This window comes from Miniopterus schreibersii (assembly GCF_964146895.1).
Source record: "Miniopterus schreibersii genome assembly, chromosome: 12".
Lineage (NCBI taxonomy): Eukaryota > Metazoa > Chordata > Mammalia > Chiroptera > Miniopteridae > Miniopterus > Miniopterus schreibersii.
Window position 1 is genome coordinate 69,377,298 of NC_138112.1, and position 20,036 is coordinate 69,397,333.

At 57.7% G+C, this 20,036-nt stretch overlaps 3 protein-coding genes across 7 annotated transcripts in view; 2 read left to right on the forward strand and 1 right to left on the reverse strand.

Annotated features, from left to right (window-relative positions):
• The window catches only part of LTBP3 (latent transforming growth factor beta binding protein 3), a 14,521-nt gene extending 7,847 nt beyond the window's left edge, over positions 1-6,674 (reverse strand). The window contains exons 1-10 of one of the 2 annotated variants that reach the window (XM_081155645.1): positions 6,295-6,673; positions 3,015-3,344; positions 2,670-2,872; positions 2,398-2,503; positions 2,138-2,230; positions 1,841-1,963; positions 1,196-1,354; positions 922-1,107; positions 325-341; positions 176-248 (exon numbers count right to left, since the gene is read on the reverse strand). In XM_081155645.1, coding sequence (XP_081011771.1) covers positions 176-248; positions 325-341; positions 922-1,107; positions 1,196-1,354; positions 1,841-1,963; positions 2,138-2,230; positions 2,398-2,503; positions 2,670-2,872; positions 3,015-3,344; positions 6,295-6,625 — 1,621 coding nt within the window. In that variant the 5' untranslated portion in view covers positions 6,626-6,673. Of the gene's footprint in view, positions 1-175; positions 250-324; positions 342-920; positions 1,108-1,195; positions 1,355-1,840; positions 1,964-2,137; positions 2,231-2,397; positions 2,504-2,669; positions 2,873-3,014; positions 3,345-6,294 lie in introns of both variants that reach the window. The other variant, XM_081155646.1, reaches the window with a different exon arrangement.
• ZNRD2 (zinc ribbon domain containing 2) overlaps positions 1-15,725 on the forward strand; it is a gene marked incomplete at its 3' end in the record, with an annotated part of 21,504 nt that extends 5,779 nt beyond the window's left edge. The window contains exons 2-6 of one of the 3 annotated variants that reach the window (XM_081155658.1): positions 8,519-8,779; positions 10,043-14,519; positions 14,615-14,766; positions 14,899-14,983; positions 15,382-15,725. In XM_081155658.1, the coding sequence (XP_081011784.1) occupies positions 14,501-14,519; positions 14,615-14,766; positions 14,899-14,983; positions 15,382-15,725 (600 nt within the window). In that variant the 5' untranslated portion in view covers positions 8,519-8,779; positions 10,043-14,500. Of the gene's footprint in view, positions 1-6,698; positions 7,022-8,518; positions 14,520-14,614; positions 14,767-14,898; positions 14,984-15,381 lie in introns of those variants that run through there. The other 2 variants (XM_081155657.1, XM_081155656.1) reach the window with 2 other exon arrangements.
• On the forward strand, positions 15,382-18,195 carry FAM89B (family with sequence similarity 89 member B). 2 transcript variants are annotated; one of them, XM_081155660.1, is made up of 2 exons: positions 15,382-16,907; positions 17,370-18,195. In XM_081155660.1, the coding sequence occupies exons 1-2, from the start codon at positions 16,608-16,610 to the stop codon at positions 17,646-17,648; spliced, it is 579 nt and encodes a 192-aa protein (XP_081011786.1). In that variant the 5' UTR covers positions 15,382-16,607; the 3' UTR covers positions 17,649-18,195. The 2 variants fall into 2 exon arrangements, with proteins under 2 accessions (XP_081011786.1, XP_081011785.1); XM_081155659.1 differs by having other exon boundaries at positions 15,602-16,907; positions 17,349-18,195.
• The last annotated feature ends 1,841 nt before the right edge of the window (positions 18,196-20,036 follow it).

Sequence of the window (20,036 nt, forward strand, 5' to 3'; positions counted from 1 at the left end):
GGGGCAGCAGCACACGCCCATCAGAGGGTGAGGAGGGTGGAAGAGTGGCCCCTCTCTCCACAGGCCATCAGCTGGGAACTTTACACCCAGCTTCACCGCCCCCTGGTGACTAGGCTGTCAACTTCCCCCAGCAGTGACAGCCCTTGAGGACTGGTCCCTGCGGTGCCCATCTCACCAGGGTAGGGCCTGGCAGGAGATGTGGTGGCGGTCGGGTGACTCTGCTGTGCTGACTGTTCCTCGATCACTGGCTGCAGGTGACAGCAGCATGAGCCCTCTGTGTCTTCTTTGCCTCCCTGTCCCTCCCGCCTGGGTTCTCATACTCACTGAGTCTGTGCTCACCCCTAAGAGGGAAGAAGATGGTGCCATTAAGTGTTGAGCTGGGGGAAGGGAGTCAAGTCTGTGATCTGCGGTCGGGTATTTGTGGTCAGGGTCTCTAAGGGTTCAACAATCATGTCTCTGGGTCGAGTGTCAAGGGTTAGATCCTGGGGTCAGGGAGGGTTTATATCACAGGTCAGGGGAACAGGTATGGGGAGTGATTGGTTGGTCAAGGTCCTTGGGTTATAGAACAGAGCTTAGGAGGTTATAGCTAGGGTCAAATCCCTGGGTCAAGGGTCAGAAGGTCACATCTAGGGCCAGCATTTGGGCTGAATCAATGCCCTGGTCTAGAAATCAAAGGGGTTCTGGGGTCAGAGGAACAGATCTGGAGGGAAATGGATGGCCAAATCTTGCCCATCAGGGGTTAAATCCTTGGGTTACAATCTTGCTGAGGGTGAGAGGGTCAGCTCTAGGGGTCAGTGGTTAGGACAGGGATTAGAAGTTAGAGGTTAGACTCTGAGGTCATGTCTGTGGATTAGGAATCAAGGGGTTAGGTCTAGCTAGGGGTTCAGCATCTGTCAGAGAATGGAAAGGGTCAGGTCAGACCTCTCTCTTCCTCTGTGTTCTCAGGTGGTGGCCCCCGGCTGGGGCTCTCAGGCAGCTGCTGGGGCTTGGGTGGCCCGTCCGGGTGCAGGAAAAGGGAAAAGTCACTTTCACCCTGAATGGTGAGTGTCTGGTGGGAAGTGAGGATGTGGTACCCCTTTCCAGCAGGACAGATCTCCTTGAAGGCAGCTGTGGCCAGAGCAAGGGGTAAAGAAGTGGCTATTTCCTGGGCAGGCACACAGCTAGCCAGCCCTAGCCCCACAGGCCCCAGGCTCACCGGTGCCATCAGCGGGGCAGCGCTGACACCTCGCTCCCCAGGCCTTGCCGACACTGCAGCAGCAGAGCTGGCGGGTGAGGCGCGTGGTCAGCGGGTGCTGGCACTGGTGCTCAGGGCTCACCAGGCGGAAACACAGGCTCTTCTCCTCTGGCTTGTCTGCTGCAGGGGCCAGTGATGGGCATTGGCATCTGGGCCTAAACACTGCCATGTCTCTCTTCCCAGCTGCTCCAGACCTGGCTTCTCTGGCAGATAACCCTTGATCCTCATGTAACCCCTAACCCCATATGACCCTGAATTTATGTGACTCCTGAACCTGTTACTCTGACCTCATGTGACCTCTGAAACCTCTGTGACCACTGACCCCATTGACCCAATTCTAGCTGTTCTAGACTTTATCCCTCCTACCCATCAAGTCCATAGTCTTCTATGACCCTGACTCCATATAGTCCCTGACCCCATGTGACCTCTAACCCCAGATCTTAGGTGACTCTTTACCTTCCCTGATTTTTGACCCCACTGCTCTGGGCCTTGTTCCTCCTGCATTCAACTCTTGATCCCACTCTGACCTCTGACCCTGCTGCTTGTAGCCTTACCCCTCCAGCCCATGCCTTGTGACCTCCCAGGAACCCAAGCCCCCAATCTCACCAATGCACTGTGTGCGGGAAGGGCCCAAGCTATGGCCAGGTGGGCAGACGCAGCGATAGGAGCCAGGGTTGTTGAGGCAGTCACCATGGCGACACATGCCGGGCATTGCGCACTCATTGATGTCTGTGGTAAGTGGGAGTTTGGTCCCTCTAGTCTGGGGCCATAGGGTGACAGCAAGCTGCTCCAAGACCCTCAAGGTCCTGCCCAGCCCCCTCTCCTCCCTTGCATGCCTTGGTACCTCCCCCAGGGACAACTGGCCTGCCCCTCCAGCCCACAGAATCTCCTGGCTGGCCATACCCTGGCAGTGGGTGCTGTTGAGTCTCTTGTAGCCCTGGGGGCAGTCAGCACCCACTTCCCCACGTACAGGCCCTGGCTTCTGCACCCCTGTGTCTGCAGAAAGAGGAGAGTGTGGCAGGGGAGGGCACTGAGGGCCTGCAGGGAGGGCAGGGAGGGCACAGGAGAGGGGCAGAGTGGGATATAGGGGAATTTGGTGGGCTAGGAGGGGTGTGGGTGGGTCCACCCTGAAGTAGGGGGTATCCCTGAGCCTAGGCACTCACACTGCAGCTGGGGGCACTTGTGGCACTTGCTCTGGCCCCAGGCAGTACCGATGCTCCCGCAGCAGTCCTCCTGCTTTGTGAGGCCTGGGAGGGGATTGCTGCCACACTAAGGGGAGGAGTATGAACCAGGTCACAGGGCGCTCAGCCCCCACCCAACCTCCCTCCTCAGGCCGCAGACCCCCAGTTTTGAGCAACCCCGTGAACTGGCACAAGGCAACCCTGAGAGACCGCAGGGCGGGTCCAGGTCCAGCGGGGTCTGTGGATTCACTCACGGCCTGCTTGGGCAGCGTGTCCTGGAAGCAGCGGCCCAGGGGCTTCTGGGTGGGTGGTCGGGGGTGCTGGGGCTTGGGGTGCTGCAGCAGGTGCTGGGAAGGGGCTGGGCCCTCGGCATTCAACCCCTCAATGCGGTGCACTTGGACAGAGGCCTCGGGTGGGTGGTGGACGCGCACGTTCACCATGGGGGGCGGGGCCTGCACTGGGGGCGGGGCACGGTGGCCTCAGGGCTGCCCCGTGGGGGGGCTGGCAGCCAGGAGCTCCTCGGGGCTCGCCTCTGCCCGTCCCGCCACCCTAGCGCCCGCCCACTTCGGCCTCCCCAGGTCTGTCCTGTCGCCCGGTACCTTCTGCTGAGATCTGTCCTGGCCCTAGGGGCACCAGGAAGGCTGCATGCTGGGCAGGGGCCCCCTCCCCGGGCCCGGGAGGGTCGGCGATCACCTGGACGGCGTAGATGGCGTGCTTGCTGGCCACCGGCTCGCTCTCCGGAGCCAGGGGCGGCAGCGCGCCGGTGGACAGGGCTCCAGCCCGGCCCAGCCCAGGGCCCGAGCCGCCCGTGCCCCCGCCAGCTCCTCCTGCAGGCACCTGGCAGAAGCGACCCGTGAAGTCCGGAGGACACAGGCACTGGTTTCGGGAGGAGCACTGGCCGCCATTCATGCAGGGCAGAGGGCACACCACTGGGGAGAGGAGGTGGGCCAGGGCTCAGGCCAACCCCACCCCCAGCATCCAGCACCCAGGCCCAGACCCTCACCCACATCCTGTCTTCCCCCCTCCTTCCTACTTCCTTGCCACCCACTGGCTCTGTCCTTGAGAACCTGGTTTTTGTAAACACATCGTAAACACACAGAAACTGCCCTGTAGGATCCCCCAAATCCTTCTGCCCGCGCTGGCTTCTGGAGCTCTAAGCCTTGGGCTTAAATCCTAGCTAGGAGGCCATGTGCCAATTGTGTGGCCCTGAGAAGTTACTTCCCCTCCCTGTGCCTCAGTGTCCCCGTCTGTAGGAATGCTGTGTCTAGTAAATGAGGAAATGTCTGTACAAATGCTTAGCACAGTGCCTGGTACACAGAGGGTAGTTCATAAGTAGTGGCAACTGGTATGGATGGAATAGGCTTTTCTCCTCTGGCTTTCAGGGCCTTTCCTGGAATGCGGTCTCTACCTGACACTTCCTCTTCTTCTAAATCCCCCCTTTGATTCGGGCCTCAGCCCTCTCTGGGCTCTCCCCATCCTTCCCTCTCTCTGCTTTGCCATCCTAGTGTCCACATCTCACCACTGCCAACAATGCCCACACTTGTAGCTACAGCTCCCCGGGACCTCTCTTGGGCACCTCCACCCAGGCGACACTGTCAGAAATCAGCATCCTTCTGCCCACCTCCTCTGACCTTGGACTACTAGGGATCCCTGCCTGCCCTGGTCACTCATAACTGAGCCTGGAGGCCCATCCCTCCTGTTCCCACCCTGCCCAGTTCTGGCCTCTGTACTGTCTCATGAATCCGTCTCCCCTCCTCCCCATGCCCTCTGCCCCTCTCTTGCTTCAAGCCCTGCCACCCAGATTCCTCCTTGGCCCCCTGCTTTTCTTCTGTTTGTTCACATCCCAGCATCCCCTTCCCCAGAACCCACCGCAAGCAAAGCCCTTGCATAGTCACACCCCTGCTCATGGCTGGCTTCCTTGCTGGGACATTTAAGGCTCTTGCGGTCCAGAATGAGCCTTCCTTCAGCCCATCCCTCTGCATTTTCCACGCCCCAGGACTCAACTCCCACTACAAAGGAGCCACATCCTCTGCCTCGGGGCTTTATTCATGCCATTCCCTCCACTTCAGAGCCCTGTGCCCATCTCTGTACATTCAGATCTTATCCTTTGGGTGCCAGTTTCTCCTCATATCCCAACCACCCCTGTTCCCTCTCCTGCGTTATCACCCTCTGCTCCAGCTCTGCCTGGCACTTGACTTGGTTATTATAGTCATGTCTGTCTCCCACACAATAAAAGGTGCTTTGAGGGGCAGGGCCAGGTATGCCTCAGCTATGGGCTCCAGAAGAGGTGCAGGGGGAATGAATGGAGTGACTGAGAGGCTGGGACCTTAGTCTCTGTCACACACACTCACATTCCAACCTGACATCCAGCCTTGGGGCCCTGAGCTCACATACCAGGCTCAGCTGCCCTCACTTTCCAGGATGGAAAGGTGGGGGTGCTGCTCTCCTGGACACCTGAAGGAGCTCAGAGGGTCAGCCCAACTCCATGGCCATGGGAGCCTGGCTAAGAGCATCCCAGCCCAGCCCATCCTGCCTGGCCTCTTGGGGCCAGGACTTTCAGGGCAAAAGGGGTGTGTCCTGGGCCGGGGGAGGCAGGATCCTCTCCTTCCTGCCTCCCAGTGAGTCACCCATAGCGGTGAGAGTGACCTCCCAGTGACACCCGCCCACTGGCCTGGGCGCCAAGCCTGGGGGATGTGGGCAGCAGGGATGGAGACAGCAGCCTGGGCAGGATGGCCAGGGGGTCTGGGAGGTCCAGCCCACATACACTCACATGCACAGTCATCTTGTCTCACACACACTCATAGACTCATTCTGACACCAACACAGGTTCACATTACCACTCCCATAGTGAATGGAGACATGCACCTAAGACAACAGCACAAAGAAACAAGTACTTAATCACTGTGCCACACCAAAGCCCATGCATGCTCCTGTGTGTGTGCCATGTGCACATACAAACACACACACCCCTCATGAGAACTATGAACCATCTCAGTTCCTCGGGTCTGTGAGTATAGGAATGTGTAAGAGGGGCTGTTTTGCTGGTGCCATCCTGGGCCCAGCCTAATCACCCTGTCCAGGAGGGTAATTACTGCTGGGACACCTCCCTCCGCTTGGCCCACAGGGCCCTGGGGGAGGAGAGCTGAGCCCCAGGCCTGGCCCTTTGAAGAGAGATGCTGGGGAAGGGGTGGGCTGCAGGCAGAACTGGGCAGTCATAAGAGCTTGTTGGCAGGGGGACTGAGTGCCTCTGAGGCAGAGGTGTTGAGGGCTTATGTCCTCCATAATGGCACAGATGGGACACCAGGAAAAGGAGGGGTGAAGGCACAGACCAGCCCCTACTTCCAGGCTTGTACCCCACTTGTTGGGCCTCAACACCCCTCCCCTCCCAGACCTTACCAGTAAGTAAGTCCCTCACCCCCAACCCTGACCTTAGCTCCTCCTCCTGGAGCATGCAGGTGTCTACCCTGGCAGGCCTGACTTTAGACATTTTTAATGACTTTTCCTGTTTCTTCCAGCAAGTCTGTTTCTTGGGGGAATGTTTACCCCTCCTCTGAGATCTGCTGCCCCCAGCTCTCATCCCTCAAAGCCCGGGTGTGCTGACCCTGACTCTGTTTCAGAGCCCAGCACCTTCCTAGAGGCCCGTGTCACCCAGGACCCCAGCATCACCCCACACCTTACTTGGGCCTCGGCCCTAAGGCAGAGCTGTGAAGTCCTGGCAACCATGCAGCCCTCGGAACTCTGCCCCCAGGACTCCAGCCTCCCAAGTCCCCTGATGGCCCTGGGGCCCAGGTCCCCAGAGAGCTGCTCTGCCTACTCTGCCGTGTACCCCGCACTTGTCCGGCCTTCCCCGCTCCCCAGCCCGTGCCCCGGGGCCCTCACCCACGCGGAAGCCGGAGCCCGTGAGCGTGTCGGTGCTGTGGCCGTTCTCTCCGATGAGCGTCATGTTGGAGCCCTGCTGACAACTGTCCCGACACTGGCCCTTGAGGCAGGTCCGCTTGCAGATCACCGGCGCGAAGACCACCTTGAAGCGCTCGCGGGCCAGCGCCCCGCCCCCGCCGGCGCCCCGCTCGCCCGTCGGCCCCCCCTCGGCCCCGCCGCCGGGGCCCAGCAGCGGCAGCAGCAGCAGCAGGAGCAGCGCCAGCAGCCCCTCCGCCCCCGCCCCGCGCATCTCAGGGGCCAGGCCGCCGGCAGCCCCTCGGGGCCCGGGCATCCGGGGCGCGCCCGGACGGGGCTGCGGTCCGGGCGCCCAAGGCGGGCAGCGAGCCGGGGGAGCCCCGGGCGAGGGAGACAGGCCGCGCGGGGCAGGGACGGAGGGAGCGCGCTGGGAGCGGACAGCGGGCGCGGGCCGGGGCCCACGCGAGGCCGGGAGATGGGGGCTGGACCGCGGGAGCCCAGAACTTTCCACCGCCCGGAAAGCAGCCCAGCCGCCAGCCGGCCGGGGCCCGCGAAGGCCCTAGACGGAGGCAGGCGCGAGGAGGCCGCAGCCGGGCGAGGCGGCGAGGAGGAGCGCGGGAGGGAGGCGGGCGGCCGGCCCGCTGCGCGCCGCCCGCGGCCGGCTGGGCTCCGGCGGCCGGGAAGCAGGCGCGCGGGCAGGACCCGGGGAGAAGTGAGTTGTTTTCCCTGGCTGCGGCGCGGCGCGGCGGCGAGGGGGCTGGGACGCTGGCCCCCGGCCAGGGAGACAGTTTTTTTTCTGTTTAAAGCGTCGCCGCTCCCGCCTGGAGGAGCCAGGAGGTGCGGGCGAGCGGAGGCTGGGGGCGGTCCCCGCCCAGACGCCCGCCCGCCGGAACCGCCGCGCTGGGCCGGGTCCAGAGGGCCCTCACCTGGCGCGCCGCGCGGCCCCCGGATTCCTCCGGGCGGGGCGGGGGCCGGCCTGGACCGCGCCCGCCCATGGGGCGGGCAACCGAGGCTGGGGGCCGAGGAGCGGCCTTGCCCAGGGCACGCGAGGAGGGGAGGCCAGGTGGGGCTGGAACCCAGGCCTCAGCCTTTTCCCGGCCTCCCTTGCACGTGAGGGGGTCCTATCACCCCAAAGTCGTTTCCCGATTGTTCTGGTCCACTCTTCTTCGGCCAGAGGCTGAGGGGGCGCTGCCCTTTGGCCAGGGGCTCAGTGAGGGGTCCCGAAGAGGAGCAGAACGAACAAAGCTGGAAACCAGCTTCCCTGCCAGCCCCCTCCAAATGGCTTCCTGGTGCCCACCCTGTACCCCCTCCCCCTTGTGCTTGTCTGGCCGGGCTGGCGCTGGGCCTCAGACACTCTGGAATCGCCAAGGTCTGAGCTCAGGGTCTGGCCCCCTTCCCAGGCTAACAGCCGGGAGGAGGGGGGTGCTGCTTGAGGGCCCAGGGGCCTGGGGAGGGGCACAGCAGGGCCCCAGGGCAGGGGTTGGCAGAGGCTGGGGAGAGGCCTTGAGTTTGGGCAAGGCTGGAGAGGAGCCAGGCCTGTCCACTGGTCGGGAAGGGAGGCCCTGGAGGGTTACAGTATCCTGGGACCCAGGTCATAAGGGGGAAGGCCTGGCCAGGACACCCCAGGATTCAGTCTCTGACTCACAGAACTCAGCAGGGGGTGGGTGTGACCCGGGTATATTCAGAGCAGGACACTGCCAAGTCAGGGTGGCAGCAAACCCTCCTGTTGGGCACCAGAGATGGCAGTCTGGCTGAAGGAGAGGAGGTTCAGGATCTGTCTTTCAGGTCCACCTGTCCAGGGAACTCATGGTTTTTACTTTGAGGGTAGATTTATTCGGGTAGTTTGGGGAGGACTGGGGGAAATCCGTTAGTGGAGCCCCTGCCTGAACTGCCCGGGCTGGTGTTGCAGGGATGGGACAGGGGCAGTCCCTTGTCCCCAGGGTTTCCTTGCTGTTGGGATCCAGGAGAGGGTGGGAGGGGCAGCTCCACCTGCTCTCAGGGCTCAGGTCACACACTGAGGCAGGAATAATACTGAGAGTTTACCACCTGCCGTGTGTGTGGCTGAGCACTTGATAGTCATTTTTGCCTCACACTCGTCTGAACCTCTGCCTAGAGCAGGCAGTGGCTCACCTTGGAACACAGCGTAATCAACAGACCTGGGTTAGAGTCTTAATGTTCCTAAACCTCAGCATTCTCTATTATTCTCTAGTCATTCAACAAACTGAGAACCTACCACATGCTAAGCTCTTGCTAAGAAATAGAAGTAATCCTTGTCTTCCTGGAGCTTCCATGTTGGGGGAGATGGACATGTGACAAATCAACTCACACTTGGCTGTGGCTACAATAGAGGTCAGTGCTGTGACAGAAGAGCAAGGGAACAAGAGTGGCGGTGGGATCTGGAGGTCCAGGAAGCCCCTCTGCCAAAGGGACTTCTAAGCTGGAAGCTGGAGGAGGAACCGGAGTTAACTTGGTGAGCAGCCAGCCGACCGGAGGAAGCCTGCAGGAGGCCCGAGGGACTGAGGGGACTGCGGTGAAGAGACAGTTCCCAAAGGGGCACTCAGGGCTGAGGGATGGGAAAGAGATTCAGTTCTAGGAATTGAGAGGCCCGTGGAGTAGCAGGGTGGGAAGGGGGAGAGAGCGCTTTGGGAGGTGGAAGGCCCTGGGAGGAATCTCGGTTTTATTTTCATTGCGATGGGACTGTATCAGGGCCAGAGGGGGTGCTGTTGCTGATCCAGCTTGGATGCCGTGGAGACGTATTTGGGAGATGGAATCTAGAAACTGGGAGAAGTCAGGGGTGCCGGAGAGACAGGTGGCATGAATAGCTCTGGCTGGGACTTGCTGAGATTCGGATGCTTGTGTTGTCCGAGTGGAGATGCCCGGAGAGGTAGACTCAGGGTCCTCAGCAAAAGGGGCATTTCTGGCCACGGGAAAAGATGGGCTCAGCTCAGGAGAGAAGAGGGCCAAGGTGAACTAGGGAGGTCACCACTCCCAGGTCTGGGAGAGAAGGCGGCGTCAGAGGTGACTCAGAAGAGCTGGAGGGAGCAGAGAGGAAATCCAGGAGTGCGATGCAGGAAGAGCCAAGAGGAGTGAGTGTGGGGGGGGGAGGGTGTGGCCAACAGTGTCCAGTGCTGCTGAGAGTAGGATGGGGGTAACGGCAGCCCTTCTCAGGGGCCGCTCACAGAGCAGTGACTCGGAGCAGAGAAAACAAGCCCCCAGCTCAGTTTGGGACATGAGTGCTCAATAACTATTGTCTATTGTCATTGCCAAACTCCTTAAGCTCATGGGGACCCAGCAGGAGACAGAGAGCACCCCCAAATGGGTGACTGAGGGAACAAGAATGGAGAAACTGTTTACCAAGGGCTAAGGAGATCACCAAGGGCAGCAGAGGGAAGCAGAGCCCCACTCAAGCGACTGCGAGAGGGAGACACTCCCCTGTAACCTGCACCTGGAGTGGGGCCACGAGAGCTGGAGCTGTGGCCTTCAGCAGAGACCTGCAGCATCTGTCCACCTGCGGCCCTCAGGGAGGGAGCTGGGGAAATAAATATTACCCTAGTCTCCTCCCGGCCAGTCGGGCCTCCCAAGGGTGCAACCCAAAAGGAAGCCTTCAGGCAGGGGAGCCCGGGTGGACATAGCACACGTCAGCCTGGAACAAGGATGACCGGTGATCTGCAGGGCAGACTGCAGCAGCCCACGTGCGTGGTGTCTTTGGCCTAACCGCCTTTTCTATCCTCAGCTCCTGTGCCACCACACCAGCACCCCATCTTCCTAGCATCTACTCGCTCATTTTCATGCCTCCAAGACATAAGTTCTCCTGTAAGTCCAAGGAGACCATGACCTCTGCGGTCATTTCAGATAGTTCCTGCTGCCTAACAGGTCTCCCCACCATTTCTACCTGCTCCAGTCCCTCCTCCACTTGGTGACAGAGTTGCCTTTTTTTTTAAATCCTCACCGGAGAATATTTTTTCCATTGATTTTTTAAATTTAAATTTTGTTTTTTGTTAATTCTCATCTGAGGATATTTTTTCCATTGCTTTTTCAGAGAGTAGAAGGGAGGGAGGGTGAGAGAGCGAGAAACATCGATGTGGGAGAGCCACATTGATTGGTTGCCTGTCACATGTGCCCTGACTCACCCAGGGATCAAACCTGCAACCCAGGTACATGACCTTGACCGGGAATTGAACCCATGGCCCTTTGCACGAACCAATGCTCTAATCACCGAGACACACTGGCCAGGGCTCAAACCCAGGCTCCTAATGCCTTGTTAGGGGAATCGGCTGGACAGGGCAGCAGCCTCCTGCATAATGGAAGTTATGTTTCAGGAGGCAGCATAGCACAATGGTTATTTTCTGGCATTAATTTTTCCTGGCTGCATTCTGTACCAGCCATGTGAATTGGAAAAATTCTTGAACTTCTCTATGCCTGTTTCCTCATTTGTAAACAGAATCAAAGGAGCATATACTTAGGAAGTCCTTAGTAGATGCTGGTCACATAGTAAGTACTCGGTATACATTAATTCTTTTCATTAGTATCTGGGTCTAGGAGCCACGATGGGATGGCTGGTGGGAGGAGAGGTACCATTGAAAGGGCAGACTGGCCCGACCAGGCATGGCTCAGCGGCTGAGCATCGACCTAGGATCCAGGAGATCGGGGTTCGATTCCGGGTCAGGGCACATGCCCGGGTTGCGGACTGCAGCTGATCAATGACTCTCTCATCATTGATGTTTCTCTCTCTCTCTCTCCCTTCCTCTCTCTGAAATCAATAAAGATATATTTAAAAAAAAAAAAAAAAAAAAAAGGGCAGACTGTTGCCAGGCTCTGTGCCTTCTGAGTTCTGAATGTCTTTGGGAAGCTTCTAGGTTTTGGGGGGGGTGTGAGTGAGGGGGTGCTGCACATCAGTTCTAAAGATGAGGGTTGGTTTTGCCCTGGCTGGTGTGCTCAGTGGTTAAAGCATCGGCCCGTGCACTGAAGGGAAGCAGGTTTGATCCCTGGTCAAGGGCACATACCTGGGTTGCTGGTTCATCCTAAGCCCAGGTTGGGGTGCAGGTAGGAGGCAACCAATCGATATGTCTCTGTCACATTGATGTTTCTCTCTCCCCCTCTCCCTCACTTCCATTCTCTCTAAAAAAAAAAAAAAAAAAAAAATTCCATGGAAAAAATATCCTAGGTGAGGATTAAATAAATAAATAAAAATAAAGATGAGGGTTGGAAGTTTCAGAGACCTGTAGGGGATATTTCTGCCCTGAAGCATGTGTCTCCAATGACACTTTACTGAAAGTGGCTGTCACTGAGTCCCTCTGATGTGCCATATACTGTGAAGGGCCCTGAGAGATGGGACTGGAAAGTGAAATGAACCTATCTTTACTCTTGATAATTCAGAGAGGGTCTTCAGCCCCACCACTCCTCTCCACCTTTCAAATGCAGGAGAAGTCCACTGGTGAGAATTAGGCTGCAGACCCGTCCAAGCCTCAGCTTCCTCATGTGCAAATCGGGGTTAATGATAAGACCTGCCTCAGCATTGTCCTGAGGATTAAACGAGAGAATTCATGAAAAGCTCTTAGCACAGTGCCTAGCCCAAAGAAAATATACACTAAAGCTAAGTATTATTATTTTTATCACTGTATATCATCTGGCCCTTGCCTGTTTCACAGAAATGTCAGGTCAATTCACATTGCAGTGAAAAACAAAAAGGAAAGCCGACCCCTTTGCAGAGCCTGTTAGTGTGAAAATACAGTAATATGTTATGATTTCCAGAGTCACAGCTATGCGGCATAAGCCAGTCCTTGCCATGAGAACCCAACAACTCCCTCAAATGAGGCAGTCAAGAGGGGGGTGCTGTAATTGAGCTGTGTGTGAAAATGCCACCATTGTGTGTGCCTCCACTCAGGAATGGGCCTAACTACTGCTATGTCAACAGTGCCACAGGTGTTGGGCTACTCACAAGAGAGTGTCTGAATTCTTTAGTGAGGGATGGGTATGAAAGAGCCCAAGCTCACTGCTTCCCAGACAGCCGGTCTGCCAACCATGACTGCTGTAAATTGGCTTTATCGCCAGCACTTCTGGGACCTTCTATGTGCCCACTCCATCAAGGACTGGGAAGGACTCAGGAGTATAGAGTCCTTTACTTTGTGCCCATTCAGTTATGGTTGGCATGTTGCCATGTCTGGTACAATGATGGATCCAGGCAGAGATGGAGGCAATCTGGGAAGTGCGAGGTCGATCAACAGCTTGATTCCTGTCAGTCTCATCAGAGAAAGGGCCCCTGCATGGGTATCCATATAGTGCTTTAGATAGTTTGATCAGCTGTGACTTGTTTCCAGTTAGCTGAAAACATTGCCATCCCAAAACCCTCTATTGGGCAGCAAGGTTGTTAGCGACATTATCTATTTCACAATTGGAACTCCTCGACTCAGCAATCACAGCCACATTGCCTTCCAGCTGGAGCTGGCCTGCTAAGTAGGTATAACTTGTCCTGTTTTGCAGATGAGGAACTGACATCCAGAGAGGTGAGGTAAGTTACTCCAGGCAGCATAGCCAGTAAGCAGCAGGTGCAGGATCAAACCCAGGCCTGCCTGATTCCAGGCCTGTGCCTTGTCCACCCTCCTGTGGAACTTGAGGCAGGGAGGGGCCTTGAGTGGAGAAAGGTGATGGGAATCCCCTTGAGTAGTGGGAGAGGAAGAATGCAGGGAGGGTGGGAGAAGATGAGAGGGCCAAGGGTCAGATTTGTAGGACATTGGAAACCATAGTAAGGACTTTGGGTTTTCATCTCCCCATGTTATGGGGAGATGCCAAAGAGTTTTAAGGAAAAGAGTGACATAATCTAATTTATATTTTAAAAGAATTACTCAGTTTCCTGCTCTGTAAAGTGGGGGTAACTGTAGTGTCTACCCCATAAGGTTGTCCTGAGGAAATGAAAGGGAATAAATGGATGAGTGAAAATCGGAATAGGCTGTTGAACGGATGTTGGCCATGATGGTGACACAGAGGGGTGCACTGAAGAATTCAGGGCTGAAGACAGTGAGGACTTGGAAGGCCTGTGCATACAGGCTAGAGTCCAAGAGTCCCTCAAGCCAGCTTAGCAGAACTGACCCGGGGTCAGGCCCTAAGTCAGGTACACTGCTGGTAGACGGAGAGTGAAGAGGGCACAGGGCTCTCCAAGTAAGCAAGAGGCAGCAAGGGTCAGAAAATGGCAGTTCCAAAGAGTCTATGCAGAAGGGAGGTGGCGCCAGGAGGAGGGCACCCAGTCTTCAAGTGATATGGAAGAATCATGTGCTGTCTAAACAAAGGAGGAGGCTGATGATGACACTGCGGGGGGCGGGGGGGGGGCGCTAAGGCCTAGCTCCTCCACTGCCCAGTGTACAGCCTTGGACTGCCGGCCGCACTTCTGGCTTCTCCAACCTAAAAGGAGAGAGGATGTGAATGGAAAAGAACACAGAAGAGAAAAAAAATCACCAAGACCAATGTTAGGGAGCACGAGTATTTTTAACAGCAGCTCACCCAGGAAAAGCATAACGGTCCCCGACGTGTGAAATAAGCCCGTCACGCTCACTCTCCAGCAAGCGTTTCTCGGCTGGGGCTGCTACCGGAACTGCGCATGCCCAGTACGGCGCTTTTTCAGGCAACAAGCTTTTTGCGGGCTTAACTTCAAGAAGGTAGGAGATGACTTTGTGTCAGTCCCAGGCCTTAGGGTTGGTAGGGAATGGAGCGACTGGGACACCAAACACGCAGATAGGCTGAAAGGTACAGAAAGCGAGAATGCTCTCCGCCTGGCCTGCCTTGCAGGTTGAAGCGACAAGTACTGAGGCCTGAAAAGGGGCCGTTGGTTATTAGCGAGGGTGTTGTGATGACGCCACCGTCCCGCCTGTCAAAGGTCCGGCCCGTGCGGAAAGGGAAACCCCTGCAGAGCGGGAGGCGGGGGGCAGGAGGGGCGCCTGCGCAGTCACTTCCGGGCGCTGCGATCTGAGCCGTTACCGCGAAGCCTCTCCTTCCGCGCCGCCAGTCGAAACTTTTTGTCCACTGGGCTCCCGCTGGGGGGCGCGAACTGCACAGGGTCCCACTCCGGGCGTCGCGACGGCGGAGAAGCGCTCCTACGTCATTTCCACCCTCGGCGTTGGCCCCCCACGGAGGGGGAGGAGCCGGGGAAAGGCGCTCTGCCTGTGCGTCACTTCCGTTGAGCCTCGGCGACAACGGCAACATGGCTCTGAATGGTGCAGGTGAGCGCTGGAGCTGCGGGGTCTGCGGCTGTGAGGTACGGGGGGCAGCCTGCTTCGGCTAGAGCCCCAGGCCCTTTGTGCCTTTCTTTCCCCAGAGGTCGACGATTTCTGCTGGGAGCCCCCGACCGAAGCGGAGACGAAGGTGCTGCAAGCTCGACGGGAGCGGCAGAATCGCATCTCCTCGCTCATGGGCGACTACCTGCTGCGTGGTTACCGCATGCTGGGCGAGACGTGCGCCGACTGCGGGGTGAGGAGAGGCTTGGGACGTGGGAGCGGGGATGGCGCCACAGAGTAGGCCGCACGGTCCTTCCCCAACTGCTCCTCTTCCGGACCCTTGCCTGGCGTCTCACCGCTGCCCCCTGTGCTTTCTGGTCCCTAGACGATCCTCCTCCAAAACAAACAGCGGCAGATCTACTGCGTGGCTTGTCAGGAGCTCGATTCAGACGTGGATAAAGATAATCCGGGTGAGGGGCTAAGTGTGCTTGGTGGAGAAATGTGGTGATAGAGCCCTGGGAACAGTAGTCCTGGGAAGTGACAGTACCGTCCATGAGTGGGGCAGATATAAGGTGCTTTCTCCTTTTAGCTCTATAGGGGAGCATTCATTCGGTAAGAGCACTGAGCACCTCCTGTGTGCTAGACACAGTGGAGGGACCCAGCTCAATAAGGCATAGTCCTGATGGGAGAGATGAATCAAGGACATAAGTAAATCTGATACAAAGGAGAAAATGAATAGTTGCCCTATAGAGTGGCAGGGAAAACATCTGAAGCACAGAAAGAGCAGAGCAGTAGAGAGTAAGGAGGCGGCTCAGGGCCGAGGTGGGCCAGGCATTCTGACCATTCCACCCGATTTCTCCTCTTTTAGCTCTGAATGCCCAGGCCGCCCTTTCCCAAGCTCGAGAACACCAACTCGCCTCTGCCTTGGAGCTCCCCGCAGGCTCTCGTCCCACCCCTCAGCCCCCAGTACCCCGTCCAGAGCACTGTGAGGGAGCTGCAGCAGGGCTCAAGGCAGCCCAGGGGACACCCCCTCCTGCTGTGCCTCCAAATGCAGATGTTGTGGCAAGCACACAGGAGGCCCTCCTGCAGAAGCTGACCTGGGCCTCAGCTGAACTGGGCTCTAGCACCTCCCTGGAGACTAGCATCCAGCTGTGTAGCCTTATCCGGGCTTGTGCTGAAGCCCTGCACAGCCTGCAGCAGCTGCAACACTGAGAGACCCCGCTTGAGAAAAACCCTCTAGAAAAATAGCTGTTCCTCTTGTGTGATTTGTTCTTTTTGTGGTTCTGAGTGTGCATGCCAGCCCCAGCTCCACTTGCCTTTTTCCTGCTTTTGATCTCTCACCCTACCACTATCTGATCCCCTTGATTCCCTGAGACATGAGTTGGGCTTGTTTCCACTCAGTTTCCCCACTCAGAGGATGACAGGGAGGGAGAGGACTATGAGATAGTTGCCTCCTCAAAGTCAGGAACAAGAGGGATGGGCCTCTGCAGCACCTCTGTAGCCTCCTGAGCCATTAGTGCTCTTTCCCCACCCTTGAGTGAAATGGGGATTCTAATCCCCTTGGTAGCTTCTTTCCTGAAGCATCCTGAGACCGCCTCATCCTTTCCCACCTCACGCTCAGCCCAGGTACTCAGACACTGACAAGGAGTCAGGTTGAAAGTTAGGGACCAGGTATGGCTTTACCCCAGCCTCCTGACCCCCACTTTTAGATCCTTTTCCTTGGGAGTTATAATTGGACAGAATAATGAAACACAGTGTTGCGGTGGAGCACAAAGAACTGTAAAGGAACCATGCCCACCACTTTTCCCGCTCCACTTTTTCTGTCTCCTTTCTGTCCGTGACCCATTCTCTTTACTCGGCTCTCCTCTACAGGGGCGGCCTGGTCCCACAGCCGTTGCCCTTTTAAGGGAGGCTCCGCCCATGCGGGGGTGGGGCAGGGGAGGAGTCGGAGGCGTCCGGAAAGGAACAAAGCGCGGCCTGCGGGCTGCGGCTGGGCTGGGCCGGTGGGGCCCCAGGGTGCGGGCCCTGCGGGCGGGAGCCCGCGCGGTGCGTTAGAGGGAAGGAGGCGGCATCGTCGCCCGCGCCGGCCGGGCCATGAATGGGTTGCCCTCGGCTGAGGTGCCGGGCGGCGCGGGCTGCGACCTGGCCGGACTCCCGCCGCTACCGCGCGGCCTCAGCGGTCTCCTTAATGCGAGCGGGGGCTCGTGGCGGGAGCTGGAGCGCGTCTACAGCCAGCGCAGCCGTATCCACGATGAGCTGAGCCGTGCGGCCCGCGTCCCTGAAGGGCCCCGCGGCGCCACAGGCACCGCCAACGCTGGACCTGCCGCCGGTCCCCCTGGCCTGCGGCGTCCTGTCAACCTCGACTCAGCATTAGCGGCGCTGCGCAAGGAGATGGTGAGTAGCTGGGCCCCGGGCCAGGGGGTTTGACGCGCGAGGGGGCGGGGGGGGGGGGATGCTCCCGATCACGAGAGTCCCTAGGTGGGGCGGAGCCCAGAGGCAGCGGAACCAGGCCTGGGTCTCAGGACATGCAGAAGCCGGTTGGGTCAGAAGGGATATATACTAATACCTTTAACAATACTAATTATAACAATACTAATTAGAGTTACCGTTTATGGCAGTAGTTACCACGTGTTTTTCAATGTTTTTCTCGTCGTATTGCATTCCATCTTTCTAGATGAATGTTATCACCTCTTTACAGATAAGGATCAGTGACTTGCCTAAAGATTCATAGCTTGCAGGTGGTGTCTAAGTCCACAAAAATTTGTGCTTAGAAAGTGTGGGAAGATTGGCTATGGCTGTGGCTTGGGCTGAGGGTGACCTGCACCCCAACCCCAGCCCACCCTCAGTCTTTTTCAGGTGGGGTTGCGGCAGCTGGACATGTCCCTGCTGTGCCAGCTGTGGGGCCTATACGAGTCAATCCAGGACTACAAGCACCTGTGCCAAGACTTGAGCCTGTGCCAGGACCTGTCATCCTCCCTGCATTCAGACAGCTCCTACCCACCTGATGCTGGCCTATCTGATGATGATGAACCTCCTGATGCCAGCCTGCCCCCGGACCCACCTCCCCTAACTGTGCCCCAGACGCACAATGCCCGTGACCAGTGGCTGCAAGACGCCTTCCACATCAACCTCTGAAGAGCTGGGAGTGTGGTGGGGGTGGGCATATACCCATGCAAAAGGCTCAGAAACTGCCCCATCAGTAAGTACTCAGACTATAGTGCCTGCTTCCCCCCATACCATCTCATTCCACAGGAGGGCAAGGCCTGGGTCCCTCAAGAAGCATAGCTGCCAAGCCCCTCTCCTGTCAGGCTAGTTGGCACTGAGGCAGGTACCTGGGCTACAGGCTCTGCCCGTGGCACTGGACCTCCACTTGATGTATGCACCCCAGGTTGGCCAACCTTTAGTCTGGCAGTGTGGCCCAAAGCATCTTGCACTTCCCTTGGTGTCTCTAGGATTGGGATGAGTGGCTGGCTCCCATCTCCTTTTCATCTGTGGCAGCTCTTGGCAGCTGCTGGCTCAGGGGCATCCCACTTCTGGTCCCTGGGTTCCACTGCCCTAGATGAGGGCTCCAGGACCCATTCTTGCACCCACCCACAGTCGGGAGGGCCAAGGCTCCGTGCTGGATATTTAAGTTTAGGGGCCAGCCTCCTGGGCGCATAGATAAATAAATATTCTCAGCGTTCCAGTGTTCTGATTATTTGGTCCCCGGCGGGAAGAGAGCCTTTTCTGGCAAGTGCGGCGCCGTGCTCCGCCGGCAGGTGGCGCCGAGACCCTGAGTGAAAAAACGGTTTGGCATTGGCAGGGCGTGAATCCTCCCCCAGATGGATTGCGGAGCTTTCCAAGTTGGCCCAGCTTGGTCCCGCAGTTGTATGTCTGCGGGCGAGTCACTTCCCTCTCTGGCCGGAGGAGGCCTGGGGGCCCAACCTCCTTCCCCACTCGAATTGGACCTTCCTGGCTGGCCGGGAAGGAAGGAGAAGGAACCGCCCATCTTAAGGAGAGAAATTTTCCACCCCGAGTCAGGGCGGAGTTGGGCAGCACAGGAAATGGGTGGGCCGAAGCTCGCTGGCCTAGGGGCCCATCCAAGCCAGAGGGGAAGGCGCCTTCGGGAAGGGCCTGGAAACTAGTGAGTGCCCTATGAGTGGGAGGAAAGAGCTGCCGAGGTAGAAGGAGTCGCCGTCCTCCCCAGAGGCCAGACAAGCCCTGAAAGAGAGATGGGGGCAGTGCCCCAAGCTTTAATGCATAGACAGTGGTGGTGAGTGGTGATTGGGGTCCCAGACACCCCCATTTCTCACTTAGTCTAATACAGACCACCTGGCCCTGCCCACAACACTTGGGACCTTGAGGTTTGTAAGTAAAAGGCTCTCCTAAAGAGGAAATGGAGGACTACACTGCTGGGACTGGGAGCCAAACCCATGGCAGGCCCGCCAGAGGAAGCCTGCACATTTGGGGATAGTGGATACTCATTCCCCCACCTGCGTGCACACACAAACACCCCCACAACTTATGAGACCAAAAGGAGAGGACCTGGAAGTTGCACACAGGCTTTCAGGTTGCTCATACCCATGCCTGGCTGCACACGCAGTTACTTGCCTCCTGGAGACAACTCAGCTGGTACTCCAGGAAGATGAGACGGCCTGCTTGGAATGAGTATTGATCAAGCACCAGGCTTCCATCCATTCACAAACCTTGCAGTGGGCTGGCATTGGCGGGGGAGGGAACAGGCTGATGTGTTGCCCCAGGACAGTTCTCTAACTCTGGGCTTGACACCTGTGTGTGGCTCATTACCATGCAGGGTGGATCTGGTAAGTGCTAGGGCTCTAATCTAGGTGTGAACAGAGTGGCTAACGCCCAAGGCAGACTTCCCAGGGGCGGGAGAGTAAACACTCCCGTTGGTGATAACGGGTTCTATTGAATGAAACTTCGCAAAATATAAGGTTTCCAAGTACAAATTTCCAAGGTTTCATCCTCAATCACTCTAGAAGGAGGAACCATAATTATTCCTACTTAACAGAGGTGGGAACTGAGACCCCAAGTGGTAGTGCTTTGCCCAAGGTCACACACTTTTTGGAAGGCAGGATTTGAACTCCCAGCTCCGCCTGTTGGATGTTGGGACTGTCTTCCCACTTCACAGCTGAAGAGTCAGGTTCTGACGGGTAAATGGGTGCTGTCCACAGGTAGAGCCACCCAGGTAGGTACCTGACTCTGCTCCTGCTCTGGTTAAGAAGTAGGTGGCAACAGGAGTCTGCCACCCCAGTGTTGAGTACAGTTGGCTCTGGCCCAGACTCGCACTGTGACCATGAGCAAGTCTCTTCCCTTTTCTGGGTCTCTGCTTCCTAGCCTGTGAAATGGGTCTACCAGTACGTACCCCGCAGGGCTGCGGGCAGGAAGGGAGGCGGCCCTGGCAGCATTTGCGAGGGCGGCACCAAGTCGCTGGTTGCCCTCTCCCGGGCAAGCGCGTTCACACCGCCTGAGCGCAAGGAGCGGGCGCTGCTGTCCCAGCGACCGGTTCCGTCCCGTTCCGCC

Bases quoted from the DNA above. Each gene is read 5' to 3' on its own strand.
- FAM89B (XM_081155659.1), top strand. From the start codon at position 16,608: ATGAATGGGTTGCCCTCGGCTGAGGTGCCGGGCGGCGCGGGCTGCGAC. The intron at 16,908-17,348 runs GTGAGTAGCTGG...CCCCAACCCCAG, and splicing joins CGGCGCTGCGCAAGGAGATG to CCCACCCTCAGTCTTTTTCA.